The sequence below is a fragment of the Ostrea edulis genome, chromosome 3 (assembly GCF_947568905.1).
Source record: "Ostrea edulis chromosome 3, xbOstEdul1.1, whole genome shotgun sequence".
In the NCBI taxonomy this organism is placed as follows: Eukaryota; Metazoa; Mollusca; class Bivalvia; order Ostreida; family Ostreidae; genus Ostrea; species Ostrea edulis.
The window spans coordinates 80,068,274-80,095,502 of record NC_079166.1 but is presented as its reverse complement, the minus strand read 5'-3'; the positions used below and the strand labels follow the sequence as shown (position 1 = coordinate 80,095,502).

The window sequence follows — 27,229 nt, the reverse complement described above, 5'->3', positions numbered from 1 at the left end:
CGATCCTCTAACAACAGCTGGATAAGATATGTACATGTGTGTTATATTTTGAATAATTAAAATTAACTGCTATTGTTTATAAAAACAACAATGGTAAAATTATGTTGAGCTGGATTTTAGCTTTTTGATTTTGTTTTGTACTGATTTAATCCTTGAAAACAATGGAAATAATTTTTTTTTAATGATGTATAAGGGTTTAATATATGTAATTTTAGAGGGGAATAAAATATATTTGCCCAATCATTTGGCGTAAACTCACATGCTAGTAAAACTTATTGAATCTGACTTTTAAAAAGTCCAGAAACACATTTGTGGAGAAACCAAAGATAAACACACAAATCAGTACTTTCCTCTGGTGCACAAACCATAATACACCAGAAAGAGTTATTGCCCTTTGTAAAACTCTCTTGCATTGGAAATATGAACATCCTTCATTTGTTTTCAGTATGGCAGGAGGTGGTAATTGAAGTTTTTATTCAATTTGTTCTTCAGATGTTTGTCAATATCAGCTGCTCTTTGTTCACCTAATTCATTACCGCGATCTTTATCTTCAATTGTGCTAAAGGATTCCGGTTTATTTCGTGGAATACAAATCCGTTTGATCTTTGCCAAAGTCACCGGACTCTAGCATCCAATCGTCTACGTAGTCGTAGAAAAGGTAAATGCTGTGGAATTTGACGGTTCATTGCATCACATCCGATTAATAAAATGACCAGAGAAACAGGAGACTGACAGACATATTCATAGAAAATATGAAAAAGCCCTGCCTGCTGCCGTGTTGGAACTTGTATTGACGTGAGTTTGTTATTTGATTTAGAATCCAAATTCTAAAGTAAAACCTGAATAAAATGTATCAGAAAATTGGCTTATAGCGAACGTATGAGAACCCCAATTTATTTTATACTGTCAGCCAGGCCAGTCAGCTATATTGGTATACATGTAGACTGAACATTGTAAGTAGTCCTGCCATTTACTGCATGGGTGTACAATGGAATACTGGTTAAGTATGTCCCCTACCTAACATTCGCTCAGGGAGTTTCCGATCATATTCACACATAGTTCAGGATCTTTAAAATTGGGGAATACTTATAAAATCATGTTTCATGTGGACCTTTTCAAAAGGACTAGGCTTAATTTATGATAATACATGTAATCATGAGTCTTGAGTCCTCTAGTTCCCCCATCTCTCTCTATCTCTCTCTATCAACTACAGCAGTACAAAAGTGACAGGAAACTACAGTAGTATAAAAATAACAGTTAGGTCCAGCTGTATAAAACTGACAGTTAGCTACATCAGTATAACACCGGCAGGTAACTATAGCAGTATACCACTTGCAGGTAACTACAGCTGTATAAAACTGACAGGTAACTACAACAGTGTAAAACTGACAGTTAACTACAGCAGTGCAAAATTGACACGTAACTACAACAGTATAAAACTAACAGTTATCTACAACAGTATAAAACTGAAAGTTAACTACAACAGTATAAAACTGACAGGTAACTACAGAATTATAAAACTAACAGTTATCTACAACAGTATAAAACTGACAGTTATCTACAACAGTATAAAACTAACAGTTAGCTACAGCTGTATAAAACCGACAGTTAACTACAGCAGTACAAAATTGGCAGGTAACTACAACAGTATAACACTAACAGTTAACTACCGCTGTATAAAACTGAAAGTTAACTAAAACAGTGTAAAACTGATAGTTTACTACAGCAGTACAAAATTGACAGGTAACTACAACAGTATAAAAGTAACAGTTAGCTACAGCAGTATAACACTGGTAGCTAACTACAGCAGTATAACACGATGTTTGTTTGATATTCGTAGGATTGGTTAACTATATATCGTTAACCGATTGCTGACATATTATCTGCCATAATACTATCCATCTCATTGCAATCCAGCCTCACCCTCCAACACCTCCCAAATGCACCAACATAGTGAAGTTGAAGTGTGTTGTAGTAACATTTCATATGCTCCGTATGGGACGTATGGGTTGTCCCATGGTTTAAAAATTAATAGATATAAATAAATAAGGATCATCGTGTACCAACACGTCTGATGACTGCGGTACTGTCTTTTGATGGCCGGACACATACATGTGATGGTCGTATGTCATAACTCATAATGAAATAAAGAAGTAACTTATATTTATAAAAACTAAATAAAAAGTAAAAATTAATGAAATAAATTATATTTTTAATTTATATAATAATTTTAATAATAATTTTATTTAATTTGTTCAATAAATTCAAAGAAAAAAATACAATAAGTAAATTAAAATTAAATAATTAAAATATTTTTTATTTAATTTATTCCTTAAGTATATTAAAATTTTAAAAAATATAATAAGTAAATATAAAATTAAATATTCAAATTATTTGTTATTTATTTGGATTCTAATAGAAGGTAATAATTAGTAATCGCACGAGTCTCCGTCCTTCGTCCAATTCAAGATACACCGAAATAAATATACCATAACTATTACATAATTATTAATATTAGTAAAAGGTGATAGTAATATGGATGTAGGTATGTATATAAATGTTAAATAACTAAAATATATATATGCCGGACGACGAATTTGGGTGAAATGTCATCCCACATTTTTGGCGGCGACGATATGGAATGGTGCGACGATATGGAATGGGGCGACGATTTGGGGTGTAACTCAATTGTTGCGGTCTCATCCGAAGGACCGCTCCATTTAGTTGCCTCTTACGACAAGCAAGGGGTACTGAGGACCTATTCTAACGCGATGCTTGAAAAAAGAAATAATATTGATATGATATTGGTGAAAATATGAAGGGCAAATAAAACTTCAGATAACTCGCCCTTGATTACGGATGACGCACGATTCATTTACGTCCAAGGTGTTTCTAATCTCAATTTTAGGAGAACTTCGGAAGAACATGTTTAGATTAGAAAGTAGTTAGGTATTTAGAAACGAGGTATATTACGGTTCGTGGTACCTCATTGTGCTTAGAGAGGAATTTAGAAAACGCAATGCAAGAGTTCCTTGGTGGAAAGGAGAGCTCCTAGGGGCATGTTGAGAGTTTCGGTTGCAACCGAATTTTCTTTGTTATGTTGATTAAATAAATGGCATTCCATACAAGAACGTTTTTCACTATAAACCAGTTCTTGATTAAGTTTACATGCGTAACCGTAGTTTAGGTTGAATATATACAAGAGATGTTTGTAAAACACATATGCCCCTATGGTGCAAAATTGAAAAGGGTTATACACACACATCATTTAATTTAGAGTAGTATCATCAAATCAAAATATTGAGCAGACAATATCTTCCTATGTCAAAAGTGGATTGACCATGTAACCTCAAAATCAATAGGGGTCATCAACTCCTGAAGATGTACCTGTGTACCAAGTTTGATGTCTGTCAAGCAAAGAGTTCTTAATATATTGAGCGGACAGTATATTCCAATATCCAGTTTGACCCTTAACCTCTGACCATGTGACCTCAAAATCAATAGGAGTAATTTTCTTCTAAAGATATACCAGTGTACCAAGTTTGATGTTTGTCAAGCAAAGGATTCTTGAGACATTGAGTGGTCAATATATTACTATGTCCAGTTTGACCCTTCACGTTTAACCAGGTGACCTCAAAATCAATAGGGGTCATCTACTCTCTAAGATATACCAGTGTACCAAGTTTGATGTCTGTCAAGGAAAGGGTTATCACGATATTGGGCGGACAGTATATTCCAATGTTCATACATGTAGTAGATTGACCCTTGACCTTTAACCTTTTGACCTAAAAACAATAGAGGTCATCTTCTTTTCATAATAAGCTTACATATGAAATATCCTTACCATCAAGTGAATGGTTTTCAAGATATTGAGCCGACAACATGTGGTCTACCGACCGACCGACCGACCGACCAACCGACCGACCGACCAACAGGTGCAAACTTCTTTGAAGGGGGGGCACAAATATACGATACAATATAATTATTTACAAGTGGTGGGATTGCATATGTTTAAAACAAGAAGACGCGGACTCCCCCGCCCCCTCCTCCTTTCGAGAATTAAGAATATCGATAATCAGATATATCCGTATATCTCTGAATCTTCATTATTAAGCTGTTGAATGTGTAGTAAAAGGAAATGTATGTGTATAATATTTCTTTATCAAATAAAATACGCGATAGAGAAGATAAATACATATCTATCTGGTCACTCTTAGTCTAACTTGACATTAAACCAGTTTATTAATTGAAGATGAACAAGTCAAGTGTAGCATGTAGCTGAGCCAACATCGTTCACAATGTTATCTAAATTAGGCATTGAATCACAATGACAACACCAAGTTGTATTTAACATTTTATTGTTCAATCAAACTATATTACACTAGTAGTGGATAAGAATGACCGCAATTTTTTTTCTAGGAATCTAGGGAGACAACTAGTATACCAATGAACGGTGGGCAAAACTAGTGGTCCCGCTTTGATGCGAGTGCCAGGAAGGACCCAGGCTTAACATGGAACCACCCCATGTCTTATATTACAAACCACGCCTGGTGGCCAGTTATACAAGACCCAGTTTTTTCATCCTGTCTTAGGCCTGCTACCTGTTTAAGTCACCGTTCAGTTTTAATTCAAACAGGCTTGTAGCATCTCCTCCTTTTTATAGAGGTAGAGGGGGACCTAGCTCTGACTGTATCGAACCCCAAGCATTAAATGAAACCAACCAACACTCCATGACATATCACCTAGCCATGAGTAACCTGTCCTCATGCTTTGATGCAGATGGGGAGAGACACCCAGGTTAAGCATGAGGTCAGTTGTTTCCCTAGACCCTGCCACTGACATTGCTATGATGTCCCCCACAATTGTTTTTGTCTTGGTTCCAAACTTACAAGCGGTATGTACAATTAAAGAGTTATCCAGATCGAAGAGGGAAGATTTTGCCCAAATGGCACATTTATTTTACACCCAAAAGGGAGCATTTTATCATAATAAAAAGCATGTTTGAACTGAAAACCTAATAAATCAAAATCCCGACTATTGACTGGCAGCAGCCTGAAGCAGCTTTGATATATGTCTTTGCCAGAAATGCCCCCTGTCCAGTTCGAAAATAATTGTTTGCAGCATCATCAATTGTTGAATAAGTAACTGAACTGTCTTGAGAATCAATGAAGTCATTAATAGATGATGCTTCGGGGTATGACAAGTGATGGATAGGAATCGTTAACGTAAAACAGCCAAAATTCTTGGTTAATAATCCCCAAGAACATTCTGAATTAGCTTATTTGCGTAACCGGTATTGTTCATCATACTTGTACCACCTCCCTGACCTGCTGGCTTCTAGTCTGATGTCTCTCATGTATTTTAGAAACTCCTGGGCCCTTGTACGGTATTTCTCTAGCATGACACTCATATAGATAAAGAACGCATTGTTTCGCCGTTCAATAGTTAGAAAGGACGCAGCTTTAGCCTTGACAATACACAATTTGCCATCTTTGACTCCGATTTCCCCTGTTCTCCCGATACTGTCCTGCATTTCTCTAGCCGACTTAAGTAGGAGTGATAAGTCAAACAACTGACCGCTCCAAATTTTTGTTAAAATTTTATGGGGATATGGTGCCCAACATTATCGAAACAACTAATCACAGGGGCTGGGGTAAATTCTTAAAAGCCTGGGGTTAGGGAAAAAAGAGAAGTGGCAGGGGTGGCATTAGAAGGTGAATTAAACTCACCCAGGTCCAACACTTCATCACTGGCATGGCCAACCTCAACTGGCACATCTCGTGGTCCTGCCTTTGGGGGAGCACATGGTACAGAAATGCTAGAAGGCCCTGACTCTGGTTGCCGAGTGGAATTCTTCTGCATTTTCTTGCCCCTCTCCCTCTGGATAGGGAGACCATCCCTCTTTTAGAAGCTTTTCTTGCTGGTGGCATCTCCTTTTCGATTTGCTACACTGATTCTCCTGGATTTGGGTTAATTTTCTAAGCTGTCTGCTTATGGCTACCACTCAATGAGGTTTAAACAGGAAGAGGACGTGTTATGATTTGGTAGCTCATACCACTAATGGGTATCTCTATAGTCAACTTGTAAAAAGTTGTATTCCATCAATTGTGTATATAGTAGGTTGTCACTCAATTAAAAGAGATTATCTTATATTCATTTCAATAATCCTTATTAGCGTGTTTTAAGTTATACTACTTACGTGGAGGATGAATTGTTACGAGATGATATCGGTGTATAGGTAAACAGTTTTTGCAAATAACTTTTTTTATTAAGTGCAAAGTTTCATGTCGGTACTAACGGAAAGCGTGGGACATGTGCACAATCATGGTGTGGGATGTCAGGTAGGGTTATCTTGAGGGTTGTCACGGCTTCTAGGTGGACAAATGAGTGCTACAGAGAGTTTTTCGAGTTTTATTAGTAAATTCCTAAGGCGGCACAGCTGTTGTAACGTCGTACAGAAGCATCGTTTCGATGTCCACTCATCAATATATTATGCCGGAGTTCAAAATCATAGTCGTTAAGGGCTACGATATTGCAGTATATCTGAAGTAGTGTGTGGTGTATCTGGTATTTGGGTTGTGAGATGAAGGAAGTTGTCATAAGGTGCAAACAGGACTTTTGTCATCCCAGGTTGAATACATTTAATTCTCAGCCTGGAATTGCAGTAGCAGACGTGCATTGTTATAGAGAGGGGTGGGGGGGGGTGGGGGGGGGGTCCTCAGTTCGCCATGTTTATTTCATTTTGCATAAATGATTATTATTCATATTTGATATTTGCTTCTTTTTGTTTAATTTCATCTAGATCGATATAATTGTTAAGTTTTCCTTTTCAGGATTCCCCAATCTACATATAAATACGAAGTATCCAGAGGAACCCCAAACATTCCAATAGAAAGTAGCTCCAGCCATTTTTTGTGTGTGTTGGATACGATATTCAAATAATTGTTCAACCAATGAAAAAGCGTGTAACATGTACAATTAAATGATTTGAATATTACAATTTAATTGGATTGCAAGTTTAAGACAGAAATTCAAGCTCTCTTTCAACTTCTAATTAATATCTTTATTCATATTCTATGATTGATATATTATGAGTTGGGTGTACCTTGCGTTAAAAGCCCAACTGTATCCTACGTAGGAATGACTGTATATACAGGGACTAAACCCGTTCTGACTTAACCCCTGTGGCTGTATACAAATGACGTTTGGCCACGGTGTTGCAGGAAACTGATGTACATAATTTGACCCGCGTTTACTTGCATATATCATGTAAATACAGTTATGTATTGCATGTAGTTGAGGGTAGCATTGCAAATTTTCACCCCGAGAAAACAATTGTCAACCGAGGCGAGGGGTGAAACTTTTCAATGCTACCCTCAATTACATGTAGTATTTTTTTTATTATACTTAATGTTATATAAACAACAAAGCAGAAAAAAAACTTATATCTATTTACATTGATCAATCACTGTCATGCGATATTTCGATGCGGGTATTCGCGTTTATTACAAACGCGTGCTTTATGTTCTCAGAGGGTAACAATTTGTTTTATCAAATACTTCTCAACCAATCAAATTCTAGTATTTTACATGAAAGTATAATAAAAGGATTTATCATGATTATATGTACCATGATAATTCATGATATGAATGATTTAGTACTAAAATACTTTACTCAACAAATGTAGTGCGGGTTTCAATTTGAGTGTTCATACATGTACTTCAGATTGGAAGTTACAAGCAAATATTGAAAAATATAATGCAATGATTTTTAAAATAAAATTAACAATGAACAATATTGGTTTATATTATGAATACAACATTGTATGTATGTTAGTAAAATTTGTGTTTATTTCACTTTCATAAATTTACAACTTGATGAATTTGCATTTGATTTTGATAAAAAGTAGATACGATTCAAACTTTATTTCTAAAAATTTCAAAATTATCTTAATCCTTTGAGATGAATTTTTCTTCTCGTTTGCGTCAACATTTGAAATAGGTTTGTCTGATATCCACTTCTTTGACGTAGTGGATAATACTTACAACGGAAGTCAACAAGGACCTAAACGAGTCTTGCACAACCTATGCTTTTAATTAGGGGGGAAGAACTGACAAATATTGTCAATTGGTCCTACCTCCCCTTCCCCAACATTTTGATGCCCCTGAAGTTCCACATCTTGAACATGGATCATTGTAAAACTTTGAAATACTGGCATGAATTGTCAATGTACCTTGAATGTCTCACGAACATGTACAATGTAATTTACACGCCCTCAACTGCCCAAATGTCGTTTGTTCTCCAACTGTTTTTTTTTATTCTAAAGATCGAACTGTCTTTAGGCCCCCTCCCCATCTTTTTTTTATTATTTAGAAAATGCAAATTTCCATGGACAACAGCTGATAAAAACACCCTCAAAGGAATCGACAAAGAAGATTCCTATCGCCATGTAGAAATTAAAATGTTGTCGTTAAAATACCAGATTTCGGAAAACGGAAGCGTGGTTCTGCATTTACATTTGATTGTGTCGTAGGCTGGGTATAGGGCTACGTTAAGTATATCTCAACGTTCTAAACTGATCTGCATGGTCAAAATGTGTATGCACGCGTGATTCAATTTCTTTGGATAATGCTAAAACATCTGTAACTTTGTTACGAATAAAAAGGAATGGACATATTTTTGAAGCATAAGTATATGAAAGAATAAATCGCCATTGATTAATGGATTAAAATGTCAAAAATGTTATGCATGCACGTAAATAATCGTTTTTAACATTCATTCTTTGAAGTGTAGTTTTTTTTAATCAAAATTTGTGCTGCAGATGTACCTTGGTACACCTTACAATTTCCTTTTGTTATAATCAATGGTCTGCACCTGCATGTACGTGTGCGAAATTGCGATTGAACGATTTTGAAATCACATGGTTTCCGTATGTATTGGTGGAATCGTTGTAAAATCCATACGCTTGGTGTATAATTTCCATCTCTGTTCAACGACATCAATACAAGTGCAGAGTCGTACTTGTCTGCGCGCGTAGTTGATTTCTGATCCAAATATTTTGATGTAAGTTTGGAATATCTTTAAGATCCTATTCTCCAAATTTTAATGGGTACTAGATTGCTAAGTCTTCTATCAAGGACTTCACAGTTACAAATTAAGTGAGACTAAAGACAGACATGCTAATAAAAAGTATATTCCTATAATGTGATGTTTTGGGGTTGACAGTATTGCACTCATCCTTCTTTCCTACCTTTAATTTTTTAGAAAATGATGTTGATGATTTGAATGTTTTGATCATGGAGGAAAAGAAGACCTCAACGGATAGCTCAGGAGAAGAGGAGGAGGTAAGTATTGGTTATGTAACCCATTTTGTAGATTTTATGTATTACATCAGCACACATATAAAGATGTAATCCCAACCACCCTCTCGCAAAACACTTATTTGTATGTTATCAATTATAGTCTTGTGCATCTTAAACTAGACCATAACAAGCATTCTAATATCAGCTAACTTGGACGTCCTTCTTAAAGTACAAAAAATAAAGATAATACTGTATTTATTGTATAGGGGTCCGTGCAAAAAAAAAAAATCATAATTTATCTGTAACATATATAGGGTCCTGTTAGGAAACGGCCGAGGTCAGATGCTGATAATGAAAGTTCTACAGAAACAGGAGACAAACAGGCTGGACCTTCAGATCCAAGGGGAACAATTAGCCAGGAGAGGAAGAATTCAGGTAAATACAGCAATATAAAACTAATAGGTAAATACAGAAATATAAAACTGATAGGTAAATGTAACAGTATAAAACTAAAAGGTGCCTACAGCCGCGTAAAACTGACAGTTAACCACAACAGTATAAAACGGACAGGTAACCACAACATTATAAAACTGACAGGTAACTACAAGAATATAAAACTGAAAGGTAACTACAACAGTAATAAACTGACAGGTAACTACAGCAGTATAAAACTAGCAGGTAACTACAGTTGTTTAAAATGGAAAATGTATCTACAGTAGTATAAAATTGACAAGTAACTAGAGTAGTATACATGTAAAACTGACAGTTAACTACAGTAGTATAAAACTGACAGATAACTACAACACACTAAAACTGACTGGTAACTATAGCTGTATAAAACTAAGCGGTAACTACAGCAGTATAAAACTCACAGGTAACTACAACAATATAAAACTGACAAGTAACTACAGCAGTATAAAACTGACAGGTAACGACAGCAGTATAAAACTAACCGGTAACTACAACAGTATAAAACTGACAGCTAACTACAACAGTAAAAAACTGACAGGTAACTACAGCATTATAAAACTGACAGGTAAATATAGTAGTATAAAACTGACAGGTAATTACAGCAGTATAAAACTGACAGAAAACTAAAGCAAAATAAAACTCACAGGTAACTACAACAATATAAAACTGACATGTAACTACAACAGTTTAAGACTCACAGTTAACTAGAGCAGTATAAAACTGACAGATAACTACAGCAGTATAAAACTGACAGGCAACTTCAATAGTATAAAACTGACAGGTAACTACAACACTATAAAACTGACATGTAACTACAACAGTTTAAGACTCACAGTTAACTAGAGCAGTATAAAACTGACAGGTAACTATAACTGTTTAAAACTGACAGGTAACTATAACAGTAATAAATTGACAGGTAACTACAGCAGTATAAAACTAGCATGTAACTACAGTCATTTAAAATGGAGATGTATCTACAGTAGCATAAAATTGACACGTAACTAGAGCAGTATACATGTAAAACTGACAGGTAACAACAGTAGTATAAAACTGACAGGTAACTAGAGCAGTATGAACTGACAAATAACTACAACAGAATAAAACTGACTGGTAACTATAGCTGTATAAAACTGAAAGGTAACTACATTGATATAAAACTGAAAGGAAACTAGAGCGGTATCAAACTCACAGGTAACAATAGTAGTATAAAACTGACAGGTAACAACAGTAGTATAAATCTGACATGTAACTACAATAGTATAAAACTGACAGGTAACTACTGTAGTATAAAACTGACAGGTAACTACAGCAGTATAAACCTGACAGGTAACTACAGTAGTATAAAACTGATAGGTAACTACTGAAGTATAAAACTGACAGGTAACTACAACAGTATAAAACTAACAGGTAACTACAACAGTATAAAATTGACATGTAACGTCAACATTATAAAACTCAGAGGTAACAACAGTAGTATAAAACTGACAGGTAACTACAACAGTATAAAACTGACGTGTAACTACAGCTGTATAAAAATGACAGGTAACTACAACAGTAAAAAAACTGACAGATAACTATAGCATTATAAATCTGACAGGTCACTATAGTAGTATAAAACTGAAAGGTAATTACAGCATTATAAATCTGACAGGTCACTATAGTAGTATAAAACTGAGAGGTAATTACAGCTGTATAAAACTGACAGGCAACTTCAATAGTATAAAACTGACAGGTAACTACAACAATTTAAAACTCACAGATAACTAGAGCAGTATAAAACTGACAGGTAACTACAGCAGTATAAAACTGACAGGTAACCATAGTTGTTTAAAACTGACAGTTAACTATAACAGTAATAAACTGACAGGTAACTACAGCAGTATAAAACTAGCAGGTAACTACAGTTGTTTAAAATGGAGATGTATCTTCAGTAGTATAAAATTGACAAGTAACTAGAGCAGTATACATGTAAAACTGACAGTTAACTACAGTAGTATAAAACTGACAGATAACTACAACACACTAAAACTGACTGGTAACTATAGCTGTATAAAACTGGCATGTAACTACAGTAGTATAAAACTGACAGGTAACGACAACAGTATAAAACTAACCGGTAACTACAGCAGTATAAAACTTACAGGTAACTACAACAATATAAAACTGACAAGTAACTACAGCAGTATAAAACTGACAGGTAACGACAACAGTATAAAACTAACCGGTAACTACAGCAGTATAAAACTCACAGGTAACTACAACAGTATAAAACTGACAGCTAACTACAACACTATAAAACTAACAGGTAAATACAAGAGTATAAAATTGACATGTAACGTCAACATTATAAAACTCAGAGGTAACAACAGTAGTATAAAACTGACAGGTAACTACAACAGTATAAAACTGACGTGTAACTACAGCTGTATAAAAATGACATGTAACTACAACAGTAAAAAAACTGACAGATAACTATAGCATTATCAATCTGACAGGTAACTACAGTAATATAAAACTGACAGGTAATTACAGCAGTATAAAACTGACAGGCAACTTCAATAGTATAAAACTGACATGTAACTACAACAGTTTAAAACTCACAGATAACTAGATCAGTATAAAACTGACAGGTAACTACAGCAGTATAAATCTGACAGATAACCATAGCTGTTTAAAACTGACAGGTAACTATAACAGTAAAAAACTGACAGGAAACTACAGCAGTATAAAACTAGCAGGTAACTAGAGTTGTTTAAAATGGAGATGTATCTACAGTAGTATAAAATTGACAAGTAACTAGAGCAGTATACATGTAAAACTGACAGGTAACTACAGAAGAATAAAACTGACAGATAACTACAACAGAATAAAACTGACTGGTAACTACAACAGTATAAAACTGACAGGTAACTACAGTAGTATAAAACTCACAGATAACTACAACAGAATAAAACTGACAGATAACTACACCAGTATAAAACTGATAGGTAACTAAAGCAGTATAAAACTGACAGCTAACTAATGCAGTATAAAACTGACAGGTAACCATAGCAGTATAAAACTGACAGGTAACTACAGCAGTATAAAACTCACAGGTAACTACAACAGTATAAAACTGACAGGTAACTACAACAGTATAAAACTGGCAGATAACTACAGCAGTATAAAACTGACAGGAAACTACAGCAGTATAAAACTGACAGGTAACTACACCAGTATAAAACTGATAGGTAACAACAGCAGTATAAAACTGACAGGTAACTACAGCAGTATTAAACTGACAACTAACTACACCATTTTACAACTGACAGATAACTACAGCAGTATAAAACTGACAGGTAACTACAACAGTATAAAACTGACAGGTAACTACAACAGAATAAAACTGACAGATAACTACAGCAGTATAAAACTGACAGGTAAGTAAAGCAGTATAAAACTGACAGGTAACTACAAAAGTATCAAACTGACAGATAACTACACCAGTATAAAATTGACACGTAACTAGAGCAGTATACATGTAAAACTGACAGGTAACAACAGTAGTATAAAACTGACATATAACTACAACAGAATAAAACTGACTGATAACTATAGCTGTATAAAACTGACAGGTAACAACAGTAGTATAAAACTGACAGGTAACAACAGTAGTATAAAACTGAGAGGTAACAACAACAGTATAAAACTGAGAGGTAACTATAGCAGTATAAAACTGACAGGTAACTTCAGTAGTATAAAACTGACATGTAAATACAGCAGTATAAACCTGACAGGTAACTTCAATAGTATAAAACTGACAGGTAACTACAACAATATAAAACTGACAGGTAACTAGAGTGATATAAAACTGATAGGTAACTATAGCTGTATAAAACTGGCATGTAACTACAGTAGTATAAAACTGACAGGTAACGACAGCAGTATAAAACTAACCGGTAACTACAGCAGTATAAAACTTACAGGTAACTACAACAATATAAAACTGACAAGTAACTACAGCAGTATAAAACTGACAGGTAACGACGACAGTATAAAACTAACCGGTAACTACAGCAGTATAAAACTCACAGGTAACTACAACAGTATAAAACTGACAGCTAACTACAACAGTATAAAACTAACAATTAACTACAACAGTATAAAATTGACATGTAACGTCAACATTATAAAACTCAGAGGTAACAACAGTAGTATAAAACTGACAGGTAACTACAACAGTATAAAACTGACGTGTAACTACAGCTGTATAAAAATGACATGTAACTACAACAGTAAAAAAACTGACAGATAACTATAGCATTATAAATCTGACAGGTAACTACAGTAATATAAAACTGACAGGTAATTACAGCAGTATAAAACTGACAGGCAACTTCAATAGTATAAAACTGACAGGTAACTACAACAGTTTAAAACTCACAGATAACTAGATCAGTATAAAACTGACAGGTAACTACAGCAGTATAAAACTGACAGATAACCATAGCTGTTTAAAACTGACAGGTAACTATAACAGTAATAAACAGACAGGAAACTACAGCAGTATAAAACTAGCAGGTAACTAGAGTTGTTTAAAATGGAGATGTATCTACAGTAGTATAAAATTGACAAGTAACTAGAGCAGTATACATGTAAAACTGACAGGTATCTACAGTAGTATAAAACTGACAGGTAACTAGAGCAGTATGAACTGACAGGTAACTAAAGCAGTATAAAACTGACAGCTAACTAATGCAGTATAAAACTGACAGGTAACCATAGCAGTATAAAACTGACAGGTAACTACAGCAGTATAAAACTCACAGGTAACTACAACAGTATAAAACTGACAGGTAACTACAACAGTATAAAACTGGCAGATAACTACAGCAGTATAAAACTGACAGGAAACTACAGCAGTATAAAACTGACAGGTAACTACACCAGTATAAAACTGATAGGTAACAACAGCAGTATAAAACTGACAGGTAACTACAGCAGTATTAAACTGACAACTAACTACACCATTTTACAACTGACAGATAACTACAGCAGTATAAAACTGACAGGTAACTACAACAGTATAAAACTGACAGGTATCTACAACAGAATAAAACTGACAGATAACTACAGCAGTATAAAACTGACAGGTAAGTAAAGCAGTATAAAACTGACAGGTAACTACAAAAGTATCAAACTGACAGATAACTACACCAGTATAAAATTGACACGTAACTAGAGCAGTATACATGTAACACTGACAGGTAACAACAGTAGTATAAAACTGACATATAACTACAACAGAATAAAACTGACTGATAACTATAGCTGTATAAAACTGACAGGTAACAACAGTAGTATAAAACTGACAGGTAACAACAGTAGTATAAAACTGAGAGGTAACAACAACAGTATAAAACTGAGAGGTAACTATAGCAGTATAAACCTGACAGGTAACTTCAGTAGTATAAAACTGACATGTAAATACAGCAGTATAAACCTGACAGGTAACTTCAATAGTATAAAACTGACAGGTAACTACAAGAATATAAAACTGACAGGTAACTAGAGTGATATAAAACTGATAGGTAACTATAGCTGTATAAAACTGGCATGTAACTACAGTAGTATAAAACTGACAGGTAACGACAGCAGTATAAAACTAACCGGTAACTACAGCAGTATAAAACTTACAGGTAACTACAACAATATAAAACTGACAAGTAACTACAGCAGTATAAAACTGACAGGTAACGACAACAGTATAAAACTAACCGGTAACTACAGCAGTATAAAACTCACAGGTAACTACAACAGTATAAAACTAACAGCTAACTACAACAGTATAAAACTAACAATTAACTACAACAGTATAAAATTGACATGTAACGTCAACATTATAAAACTCAGAGGTAACAACAGTAGTATAAAACTGACAGGTAACTACAACAGTATAAAACTGACGTGTAACTACAGCTGTATAAAAATGACATGTAACTACAACAGTAAAAAAACTGACAGATAACTATAGCATTATAAATCTGACAGGTAACTACAGTAATATAAAACTGACAGGTAATTACAGCAGTATAAAACTGACAGGCAACTTCAATAGTATAAAACTGACAGGTAACTACAACAGTTTAAAACTCACAGATAACTATAGCTGTATAAAACTGACAGGTAACAACAGTAGTATAAAACTGACAGGTAACAACAGTAGTATAAAACTGAGAGGTAACAACAACAGTATAAAACTGAGAGGTAACTATAGCAGTATAAACCTGACAGGTAACTTCAGTAGTATAAAACTGACATGTAAATACAGCAGTATAAACCTGACAGGTAACTTCAATAGTATAAAACTGACAGGTAACTACAACAATATAAAACTGACAGGTAACTAGAGTGATATAAAACTGATAGGTAACAACAGTAGTATAAAAGTAACAGGTAACAACAGTAGTATAAATCTGACAGGTAACTACAGCAGTATAAATTTTACGGGTAAATACAGTAGTATAAAACTGATAGGAAACTACTGTAGTATAAAACTGACAGGTAACTACAACATTATAAAACTGACACGTAACTACTACAACAATATAAAACTGACAGGTAACTAGAGCGGTATAAAACTGACAGGTAACAACAGTAGTATAAAAATGACAGGTAACTACAGTAGTATAAAACTGAGAGGTAATTACAACAGTATAAAACTGACAGGTAACTACAGCAGTATAAACCTGACAGTTAACTTCACCTGTGTAAAACTGACAGGTAACTACAGCAGTATAAACCTGACAGGTAACTTCAATAGTATAAAACTGACAGGTAACTGCAACATTATAAAACTAACAGGTAACTAGAGTGATATAAAACTGGCAGGTAACAATAGAACTATAAATCTACAGCAGTATAAATTCGACAGGTAACTATAGTAGTATAAAACTATTATTTAACTATAGATGTTTAAAACTGACAGGTAACAATAATAGTAATAAACTGACAGGTATCTACAGTAGTATAAAACTGACAGGTAACTATAGCAGTTTCAAACTGACAGATAACTAAAGCAGCATAAAACTGACAGGTAACTTCAATACTATAAAAGTGACAAATAACTACAAGAATATAAAACTGACAGGTAACTATAGTAGTATAAAACTGATTGGTAACTACTGTAGTATAAAACTGACAGGTAACTACTGTAGTATAAAACTCACAGGTAACTACAGCTATATAAAACTGACAAGTAACTACTGCAGTATAAAACTGACAGTTAACTACAACAGTATAAAACTGACAGGTAACTACAGCATTATAAAACTTATAGGTAACTATAACAGGTTAAAGCTCACAGATAACTAGAGCAGTATAAAACTGACAGGTAACTAAAGCAGTATAAAACTGACAGGTAACTATAACAGTAATAAACTGACAGGTAACTAGAGCAGTATAAAACTAGCAGGTAACTAGAGTTATTTAAAATGGAGATGTATCTATAGTAGTATAAAATTGACATGTAACTACAGTAGTATACATGAAAAACTGACAGGTAACTACAGTAGTATAAAACTGACAGGTAACTATAGCAGTATAAAATTGACAGGTAACTACAGTAGTATAAAACTGACAGGTAACTACACCAGTATAAAAGTGACACGTAACTAGAGCAGTATACATATAAAACTGACAGGTAACTATAGGGGAATAAAACTGACAGGTAACTACAGTAGTATAAAACTGATAGGTAACAACAGGAGTATAAAACTGACAGATAACTACAACAGAATAAAACCGACTGGTAACTCTAGCTGTATAAAACTGACAGTAACTACAACAATATAAAACTGACAGGTAACTAGAGCGGTATAAAACTGACAGATAACAACGGTAGTATAAAAGTGAAACGTAACTGACAGGTAACGACAGTAATATAAAACTGACAGGGAAATTCAATAGTATTAAACTGAAAGGTAACTACAACAGTACTAAACTGACATGTAACTACAACAGTTTAAAACTCACAGATAACTAGAGCAGTATAAAACTGACGGGTAACTACAGCAGGTAGCTATATCTCTTTAAAACTGAAATGTAACTATAACAGTAATAAACTGACAGGTAACTACAGCAGTATGAAACTAGCAGGTAACTACAGTTATTTAAAATGAAGATGTATATATAGTAGTATAAAATTGACACGAAACTAGAGCAGTATACATATAAAACTGACAGGTAACTACAGCAGTATAAAACTGACAGAATACTAAAGCAGCATAAAACTGAGAGTTAACTTAAATAGTATAAAACTGACAGGTAACTACAACAATATAAAACTGACAGGTAACTAGAGCGGTATAAAACTGACAGGTAACAACAGTAGTATAAAAGTGACAGGTAACAACAGTAGTATAAATTTGACAGGTAACTACAGTAGCATAAAACTGAGAGATAACTACAACAGTATAAAACTGACATGTAACTACAGCACTATAAACCTGACAGGTAAGTACAGCAGTATAAAACTGACAGGTAACTACATTAGTATAAAACTGAAAGGTAACTACAACAGTATAAAACTGACAGGTAACTACAAGAATATAAAACTGACAGGTAACTATAGTAGTATAAAACTGACAGATAACTACTGTAGTATAAAACTGACAGGTAACTACTGTAGTATAAAACTCACAGGTAACTACAGCTATATAAAACTGACAAGTAACTACTGCAGTATAAAACTGACAGTTAACTACAACAGTATAAAACTGACAGGTAACTACAGCATTATAAAACTTATAGGTAACTATAACAGGTTAAAGCTCACAGATAACTAGAGCAGTATAAAACTGACAGGTAACTAAAGCAGTATAAAACTGACAGGTAACTATAACAGTAATAAACTGACAGGTAACTAGAGCAGTATAAAACTAGCAGGTAACTAGAGTTATTTAAAATGGAGATGTATCTATAGTAGTATAAAATTGACATGTAACTACAGTAGTATACATGAAAAACTGACAGGTAACTACAGTAGTATAAAACTGACAGGTAACTATAGCAGTATAAAATTGACAGGTAACTACAGTAGTATAAAACTGACAGGTAACTACACCAGTATAAAAGTGACACGTAACTAGAGCAGTATACATTTAAAACTGACAGGTAACTATAGGGGAATAAAACTGACAGGTAACTACAGTAGTATAAAACTGATAGGTAACAACAGGAGTATAAAACTGACAGATAACTACAACAGAATAAAACCGACTGGTAACTCTAGCTGTATAAAACTGACAGTAACTACAACAATATAAAACTGACAGGTAACTAGAGCGGTATAAAACTGACAGATAACAACGGTAGTATAAAAGTGAGACGTAACTGACAGGTAACTACAGTAATATAAAACTGACAGGGAAATTCAATAGTATTAAACTGAAAGGTAACTACAACAGTACTAAACTGACATGTAACTACAACAGTTTAAAACTCACAGATAACTAGAGCAGTATAAAACTGACGGGTAACTACAGCAGGTAGCTATATCTCTTTAAAACTGAAATGTAACTATAACAGTAATAAACTGACAGGTAACTACAGCAGTATGAAACTAGCAGGTAACTACAGTTATTTAAAATGAAGATGTATATATAGTAGTATAAAATTGACACGTAACTAGAGCAGTATACATATAAAACTGACAGGTAACTACAGCAGTATAAAACTGACAGAATACTAAAGCAGCATAAAACTGAGAGTTAACTTAAATAGTATAAAACTGACAGGTAACTACAACAATATAAAACTGACAGGTAACTAGAGCGGTATAAAACTGACAGGTAACAACAGTAGTATAAAAGTGACAGGTAACAACAGTAGTATAAATTTGACAGGTAACTACAGTAGCATAAAACTGAGAGATAACTACAACAGTATAAAACTGACAGGTAACTACAGCACTATAAACCTGACAGGTAAGTACAGCAGTATAAAACTGACAGGTAACTACATTAGTATAAAACTGAAACGTAACTACAACAGTATAAAACTGACAGGTAACTACACCAGTATAATATTGACACTTAACTAGAGCAGTATATATGTAAAACTGATAGGTAACTACAGGAGCATAAAACTGACATGTAACTACAACAGTGTAAAACAACTGCACCAGTATAAAACTGACAGGTAACTAAAACAGCATAAAACTGACAGATAACTACACCAGTATATAATTGACAGGTAACTACAGCAGTATAAAACTGACAGGCAACTACAGTAGTATAAAACTGAGAGGTAATTACAACAGTAGAAAACTGACAGGTAACTACACTAGTATAAAATTGACAGGTAACTACAACAGTAAAAAACTGACAGATAACTACACCAGTATAAAATTGACACGTAACTAGAGCAATATACATGTAAAACTGACAGGTAACTACAGTAGTATAAAACTGACAGGTAACTACAGCAGTATAAAACTGACAGGTAACTACAGTAGTATAAAACTGAGAGGTAACTACAACAGTAAAAAACTGACAGGTAACTACAACAGTATAAAACTGACAGGTACCTACAACAGTATAAAACTGACAGATAACTAAAAAGTATAAAATTGACACGTAACTAGAGCAGTATATATGTAAAACTGATAGGTAACTACAGGAGCATAAAACTGAGAGGTAACTACAACAGTAGAAAGCTGACAGGTAACTACACTAGTATAAAATTGACAGGTAACTACAACAGTAAAAAACTGACAGATAACTACACCAGTATAAAATTGACATGTAACTAGAGCAATATACATGTAAAACTGACAGGTAACTACAGTAGTATAAAACTGACAGGTAACTACAGTAGTATAAAACTGAGAGGTAACTACAACAGTAGAAAACTGACAGGTAACTACAACAGTATAAAACTGACAGGTAACTACAACAGTATAAAACTGACAGATAACTACACCAGTATAAAATTGACACGTAACTAGAGCAGTATACATGTAAAACTGACATATAACTACTGTAGTATAAAACTGACAGGTAACTACAAAAGTATAAAACTGACAGATAACTACAACAGTATAAAACTGACAGGTAACTACAACGGTATAAAACTGACATGTAACTACAACAGTGTATAATTGACAGGTAACTACAGTAGTATAAAACTGACACGTAACTACAGTAGTATAAAACTGAGAGGTAACTACAACAGTATCAAACTGACAGGTAACTACAACAGTATAAAACTGACAGGTAACTACAACAGTATAAAACTGACAGATATCTACACCAGTATAAAATTGACAGGTAACTACAGCAGTATCAAACTGACAGGTAACTACATTAGTATAATACTGACAAGTAACTACAACAGTATAAAACTGACAGGTAACTACAACAGTATAAAACTGACATGTAATTACAACAGTATAAAACTGACAGATAACTACACCAGTACAAAATTGACACGTAACTAGAGCAGTATACATGTAAAACTGACAGGTAACTACAGTAGTATAAAATTAACAGGTAACGACAGCAGTATAAAACTCACAGAAAACTAAAGCAGCATAAAACTGAGAGGTAACTTCAATAGTATTAAACTGACAGGAAACTACAAAAATATAAAACTGACAGGTAACTAGAGCGGTATAAAATTGACAGGTATCAACAGTAGTATAAAAGTGACAGGTAACAATAGCAGAATAAATCTGACAGGTAACTTCAGTAGTATAAAACTGAGAGGTAACTAGAACATTATAAACCTGACAGGTAACTACAACAGTATAAACCTGACAGTTAACTACAGTAGTATAAAACTGATAGGTAACTACTGTATTTTAAAACTGATAGGTAACTACAACAGTATAAAACTGACAGGTAACCACAACAGTATAAATCTGACAGGTAACTACAACAGTATAAAACTGACAGGTAGCTATTGTAGTATAAAACTGACAGGTAACTACAACAGTATAAAACTGACATGTAACTACAGTAGTATAAACTGACAGATAACTACATCAGTATAAAACTGACAGGTAACTACAGGTAAAAGTGACAGGTAATTAAAGCAGTGTAAAACTGATAGGTAACTACAGCAGTATAAAGCTGATAGGTAACTATAGCTGTTTAAAACTGACAGGTAACTACAACAGTATAAAACTAACAGGTAACTACAACAGTGTAAAACTGAGAGGTATCTACCACAGTATAAAACTAGCAGGTAACTAGAGTTATTTAAAATGGGGATATATCTATAGTAGTATAAAATTGACACGTAACTAGAGCAGTATACATGTAAAATTGACAGGTAACTACAGTAGTTTAAAACTGACAGATAACTACAACACAATAAAACTGACTGGTTACTAAAACAGAATAAAACTGACAGATAACTACAACAGAATAAAACCGACTGGTAACTATAGCTGTATAAAACTGACAGATAACTACTGTAGTATAAAACTAACAGGTAACGACAGCAATATAAAAGTGACAGAAAACTAAAGCAGCATAAAACTGAGAGTTAACTTAAATAGTATAAAACTGACAGGTAACTACAACAATATAAAACTGACAGGTAGCTAAAGCGGTATAAAACTGACAGGTAGCAACAGTAGTATAAAAGTGACAGGTAAGAACAGTAGTATAAATTTGACAGGTAACTACAGTAGTATAAAACTGAGAGATAACTACAACAGTATAAAACTGACAGGTAAGTACAGCAGTATAAATCTGACAGGTAACTACATTAGTATAAATCTGAAAGGTAACTAAAGCAGTATAAAACTGAAAGGTAACTACAACAGTATAAAACTGAGAGATAACTACACCAGTATCAAATTGATACGTAAATAGAGCAGTATACATGTAAAACTGACAGGTAACTACAGGAGCATAAAACTGACAGGTAACTACAAAAGTATAAAACTGACAGGTAACTACAACAGTATAAAACTGACAGGTAACTGCACCAGTATAAAACTGACAGGTAACTACAACAGTATAAAACTGACAGAAAACTACACCAGTATAATATTGGCAGGTAACTACAGCAGTATAAAACTTACAGGTAACTACAGTAGTATAAAACTGAGAGGTAACTACAACAGTATAAAACTGACAGGTAACTACAACAGTATAAAACTGACAGGTAACTACAACAGTATAAAACTGACAGATAACTACACCAGTATAAAATTGACACGTAACTAGAGCAGTATACATGTAAAACTGACAGATAACTACTGTAGTATAAAACTGACAGGTAACTACAAAAGTATAAAACTGACAGGTAACTACAACAGTATAAAACTGACAGATAATTACACCAGTATAAAACTGAAAGGTAACTACAACAGTATAAAACTGACAGGTAACTACAACAGTATAAAACTGACAGATAACTACACCAGTATAAAATTGACAGGTAACTACAGCAGTATCAATCTGACAGGTAACTACATTAATATAAAACTGAAAGGTAACTACAACAGTATAAAACTGACAGGCAACTACAGCAGTATAAAACTGACAGAAAACTAAAACAGCATAAAACTAACAAGTAACAACAGTAGTATAAAAGTGACAGGTAACAACAGTAGTATAAATCTGACAGTTAACTACAGTAGTATAAAACTGAGTGGTAACTACAACAGTATAAAACTGACAGGTAACTACAGCATTATAAAACTGACAGGTAACTACAACAGTATAAAACTGACAGATACCTACACCAGTATAAAATTGACAGGTAACTACAGCAGTATCAAACTGACAGGTAACTACAGTAGTATAAAACTGACAGATAACTACAACACAATAAAACTTACTGGTTACTACAACAGAATAAAACTGACAGTTAACTACAACAGAATAAAACCGACTGGTAACTATAGCTGTATAAAACTGACAGGTAACTACAGCAATATAAAACTGACAGGTAACTAGAGCGGTAAAAAAGTGAAAGGTAACAACAGTAGTATAAATCTGACTGTAACTACAGTAGTGTAAAACTGAGAGGTAACTTCAACAGTATAAAACTGACAGTTAACTACAGCAGTATAAACCTGACAGGTAACTACAGTAGTATAAAACTGACAGGTAACTACAGCAGTATAAAACTGACAGGTAACTACAGTAGTATAAAACTGAGAGGTAACTACAACAGTAAAAAACTGACAGGTAACTACAACAGTATAAAACTGACAGGTACCTACAACAGTATAAAACTGACAGATAACTAAAAAGTATAAAATTGACACGTAACTAGAGCAGTATATATGTAAAACTGATAGGTAACTACAGGAGCATAAAACTGAGAGGTAACTACAACAGTAGAAAGCTGACAGGTAACTACACTAGTATAAAATTGACAGATAACTACACCAGCATAAAATTGACACGTAACTAGAGCAGTGTACATGTAAAACTGACAGGTAACTACAGTAGTATAAAACTGACAGGTAACTAGAGCGGTATAAAACTGACAGGTAACTACAGTAGTATAAAACTGACAGGTAAGGACAGCAGTATAAAACTGACAGAAAACTAAAGCAGCATAAAACTACAATTGACACGTAACTAGTGCAGTATACATGTAAATCTGACAGGTAACTACAGTAGTATAAAACTGACAGGTAACTAGAGCGGTATAAAACTGACAGGTAACTACAGTAGTATAAAACTGACAGGTATCGACAGCAGTATAAAACTGACAGAAAACTAAAGCAGCATAAAACTGACAGGTAACAACAGTAGTATAAAAGTGACAGGTAACAACAGTAGTATAAATCTGATAGTTAACTACATTAGTATAAAACTGAAAGGTAACTACAACAGTATAAAACTGACAGGTAACTACAACAGAATAAAACTGACAGGTAACTAAAGCAGTATAAAACTGACAGGTAACTACAACAGTATAAAACTGACAGGTAACTACAACAGTGTAAAACAACTGCACCAGTATAAAACTGACAGGTAACTACAACAGCATAAAACTGACAGATAACTACACCAGTGTATAATTGACAGGTAACTACAGTAGTATAAAACTGACACGTAACTACAGTAGTATAAAACTGAGAGGTAACTACAACAGTATCAAACTGACAGGTAACTACAACAGTATAAAACTGACAGGTAACTACAACAGTATAAAACTGACAGATATCTACACCAGTATAAAATTGACAGGTAACTACAGCAGTATCAAACTGACAGGTAACTACATTAGTATAATACTGACAAGTAACTACAACAGTATAAAACTGACAGGTAACTACAACAGTATAAAACTGACATGTAATTACAACAGTATAAAACTGACAGATAACTACACCAGTACAAAATTGACACGTAACTAGAGCAGTATACATGTAAAACTGACAGGTAACTACAGTAGTATAAAATTAACAGGTAACGACAGCAGTATAAAACTCACAGAAAACTAAAGCAGCATAAAACTGAGAGGTAACTTCAATAGTATTAAACTGACAGGAAACTACAAAAATATAAAACTGACAGGTAACTAGAGCGGTATAAAATTGACAGGTATCAACAGTAGTATAAAAGTGACAGGTAACAATAGCAGAATAAATCTGACAGGTAACTTCAGTAGTATAAAACTGAGAGGTAACTAGAACATTATAAACCTGACAGGTAACTACAACAGTATAAACCTGACAGTTAACTACAGTAGTATAAAACTGATAGGTAACTACTGTATTTTAAAACTGATAGGTAACTACAACAGTATAAAACTGACATGTAATTACAACAGTATAAAACTGACAGATAACTACACCAGTACAAAATTGACACGTAACTAGAGCAGTATACATGTAAAACTGACAGGTAACTACAGTAGTATAAAATTAACAGGTAACGACAGCAGTATAAAACTCACAGAAAACTAAAGCAGCATAAAACTGAGAGGTAACTTCAATAGTATTAAACTGACAGGAAACTACAAAAATATAAAACTGACAGGTAACTAGAGCGGTATAAAATTGACAGGTATCAACAGTAGTATAAAAGTGACAGGTAACAATAGCAGAATAAATCTGACAGGTAACTTCAGTAGTATAAAACTGAGAGGTAACTAGAACATTATAAACCTGACAGGTAACTACAACAGTATAAACCTGACAGTTAACTACAGTAGTATAAAACTGATAGGTAACTACTGTAGTTTAAAACTGATAGGTAACTACAACAGTATAAAACTGAGAGGTAACCACAACAGTATAAATCTGACAGGTAACTACAACAGTATAAAACTGACAGGTAGCTACTGTAGTATAAAACTGACAGGTAACTACAACAGTATAAAACTGACATGTAACTACAGTAGTATAAACTGAGAGATAACTACATCAGTATAAAACTGACAGGTAACTACAGGTAAAAGTGACAGGTAATTAAAGCAGTGTAAAACTGATAGGTAACTACAGCAGTATAAAGCTGATAGGTAACTATAGCTGTTTAAAACTGACAGGTAACTACAACAGTATAAAACTAACAGGTAACTACAACAGTGTAAAACTGAGAGGTATCTACCACAGTATAAAACTAGCAGGTAACTAGAGTTATTTAAAATGGGGATATATCTATAGTAGTATAAAATTGACACGTAACTAGAGCAGTATACATGTAAAATTGACAGGTAACTACAGTAGTTTAAAACTGACAGATAACTACAACACAATAAAACTAAATGGTTACTAAAACAGAATAAAACTGACAGATAACTACAACAGAATAAAACCGACTGGTAACTATAGCTGTATAAAACTGACAGATAACTACTGTAGTATAAAACTAACAGGTAACGACAGCAATATAAAAGTGACAGAAAACTAAAGCAGCATAAAACTGAGAGTTAACTTAAATAGTATAAAACTGACAGGTAACTACAACAATATAAAACTGACAGGTAGCTAAAGCGGTATAAAACTGACAGGTAGCAACAGTAGTATAAAAGTGACAGGTAAGAACAGTAGTGTAAATTTGACAGGTAACTACAGTAGTATAAAACTGAGAGATAACTACAACAGTATAAAACTGACAGGTAAGTACAGCAGTATAAATCTGACAGGTAACTACATTAGTATAAATCTGAAAGGTAACTAAAGCAGTATAAAACTGAAAGGTAACTACAACAGTATAAAACTGAGAGATAACTACACCAGTATCAAATTGACACGTAAATAGAGCAGTATACATGTAAAACTGACAGGTAACTACAGGAGCATAAAACTGACAGGTAACTACAAAAGTATAAAACTGACAGGTAACTACAACAGTATAAAACTGACAGGTAACTGCACCAGTATAAAACTGACAGGTAACTACAACAGTATAAAACTGACAGAAAACTACACCAGTATAATATTGGCAGGTAACTACAGCAGTATAAAACTTACAGGTAACTACAGTAGTATAAAA

General features: G+C 33.8%; 1 protein-coding gene across 1 annotated transcript in view; it reads left to right on the top strand.

The window, feature by feature from the left end:
• The window catches only part of LOC125676201 (uncharacterized), a 249,116-nt gene that overhangs the window by 8,099 nt on the left and 213,788 nt on the right, over positions 1-27,229 (top strand). The window contains exons 2-3 of the mRNA XM_056159113.1: positions 9,265-9,344; positions 9,617-9,737. Coding sequence (XP_056015088.1) covers positions 9,297-9,344; positions 9,617-9,737 — 169 coding nt within the window. The 5' untranslated portion in view covers positions 9,265-9,296. The remainder of the gene's footprint in view (positions 1-9,264; positions 9,345-9,616; positions 9,738-27,229) is intronic.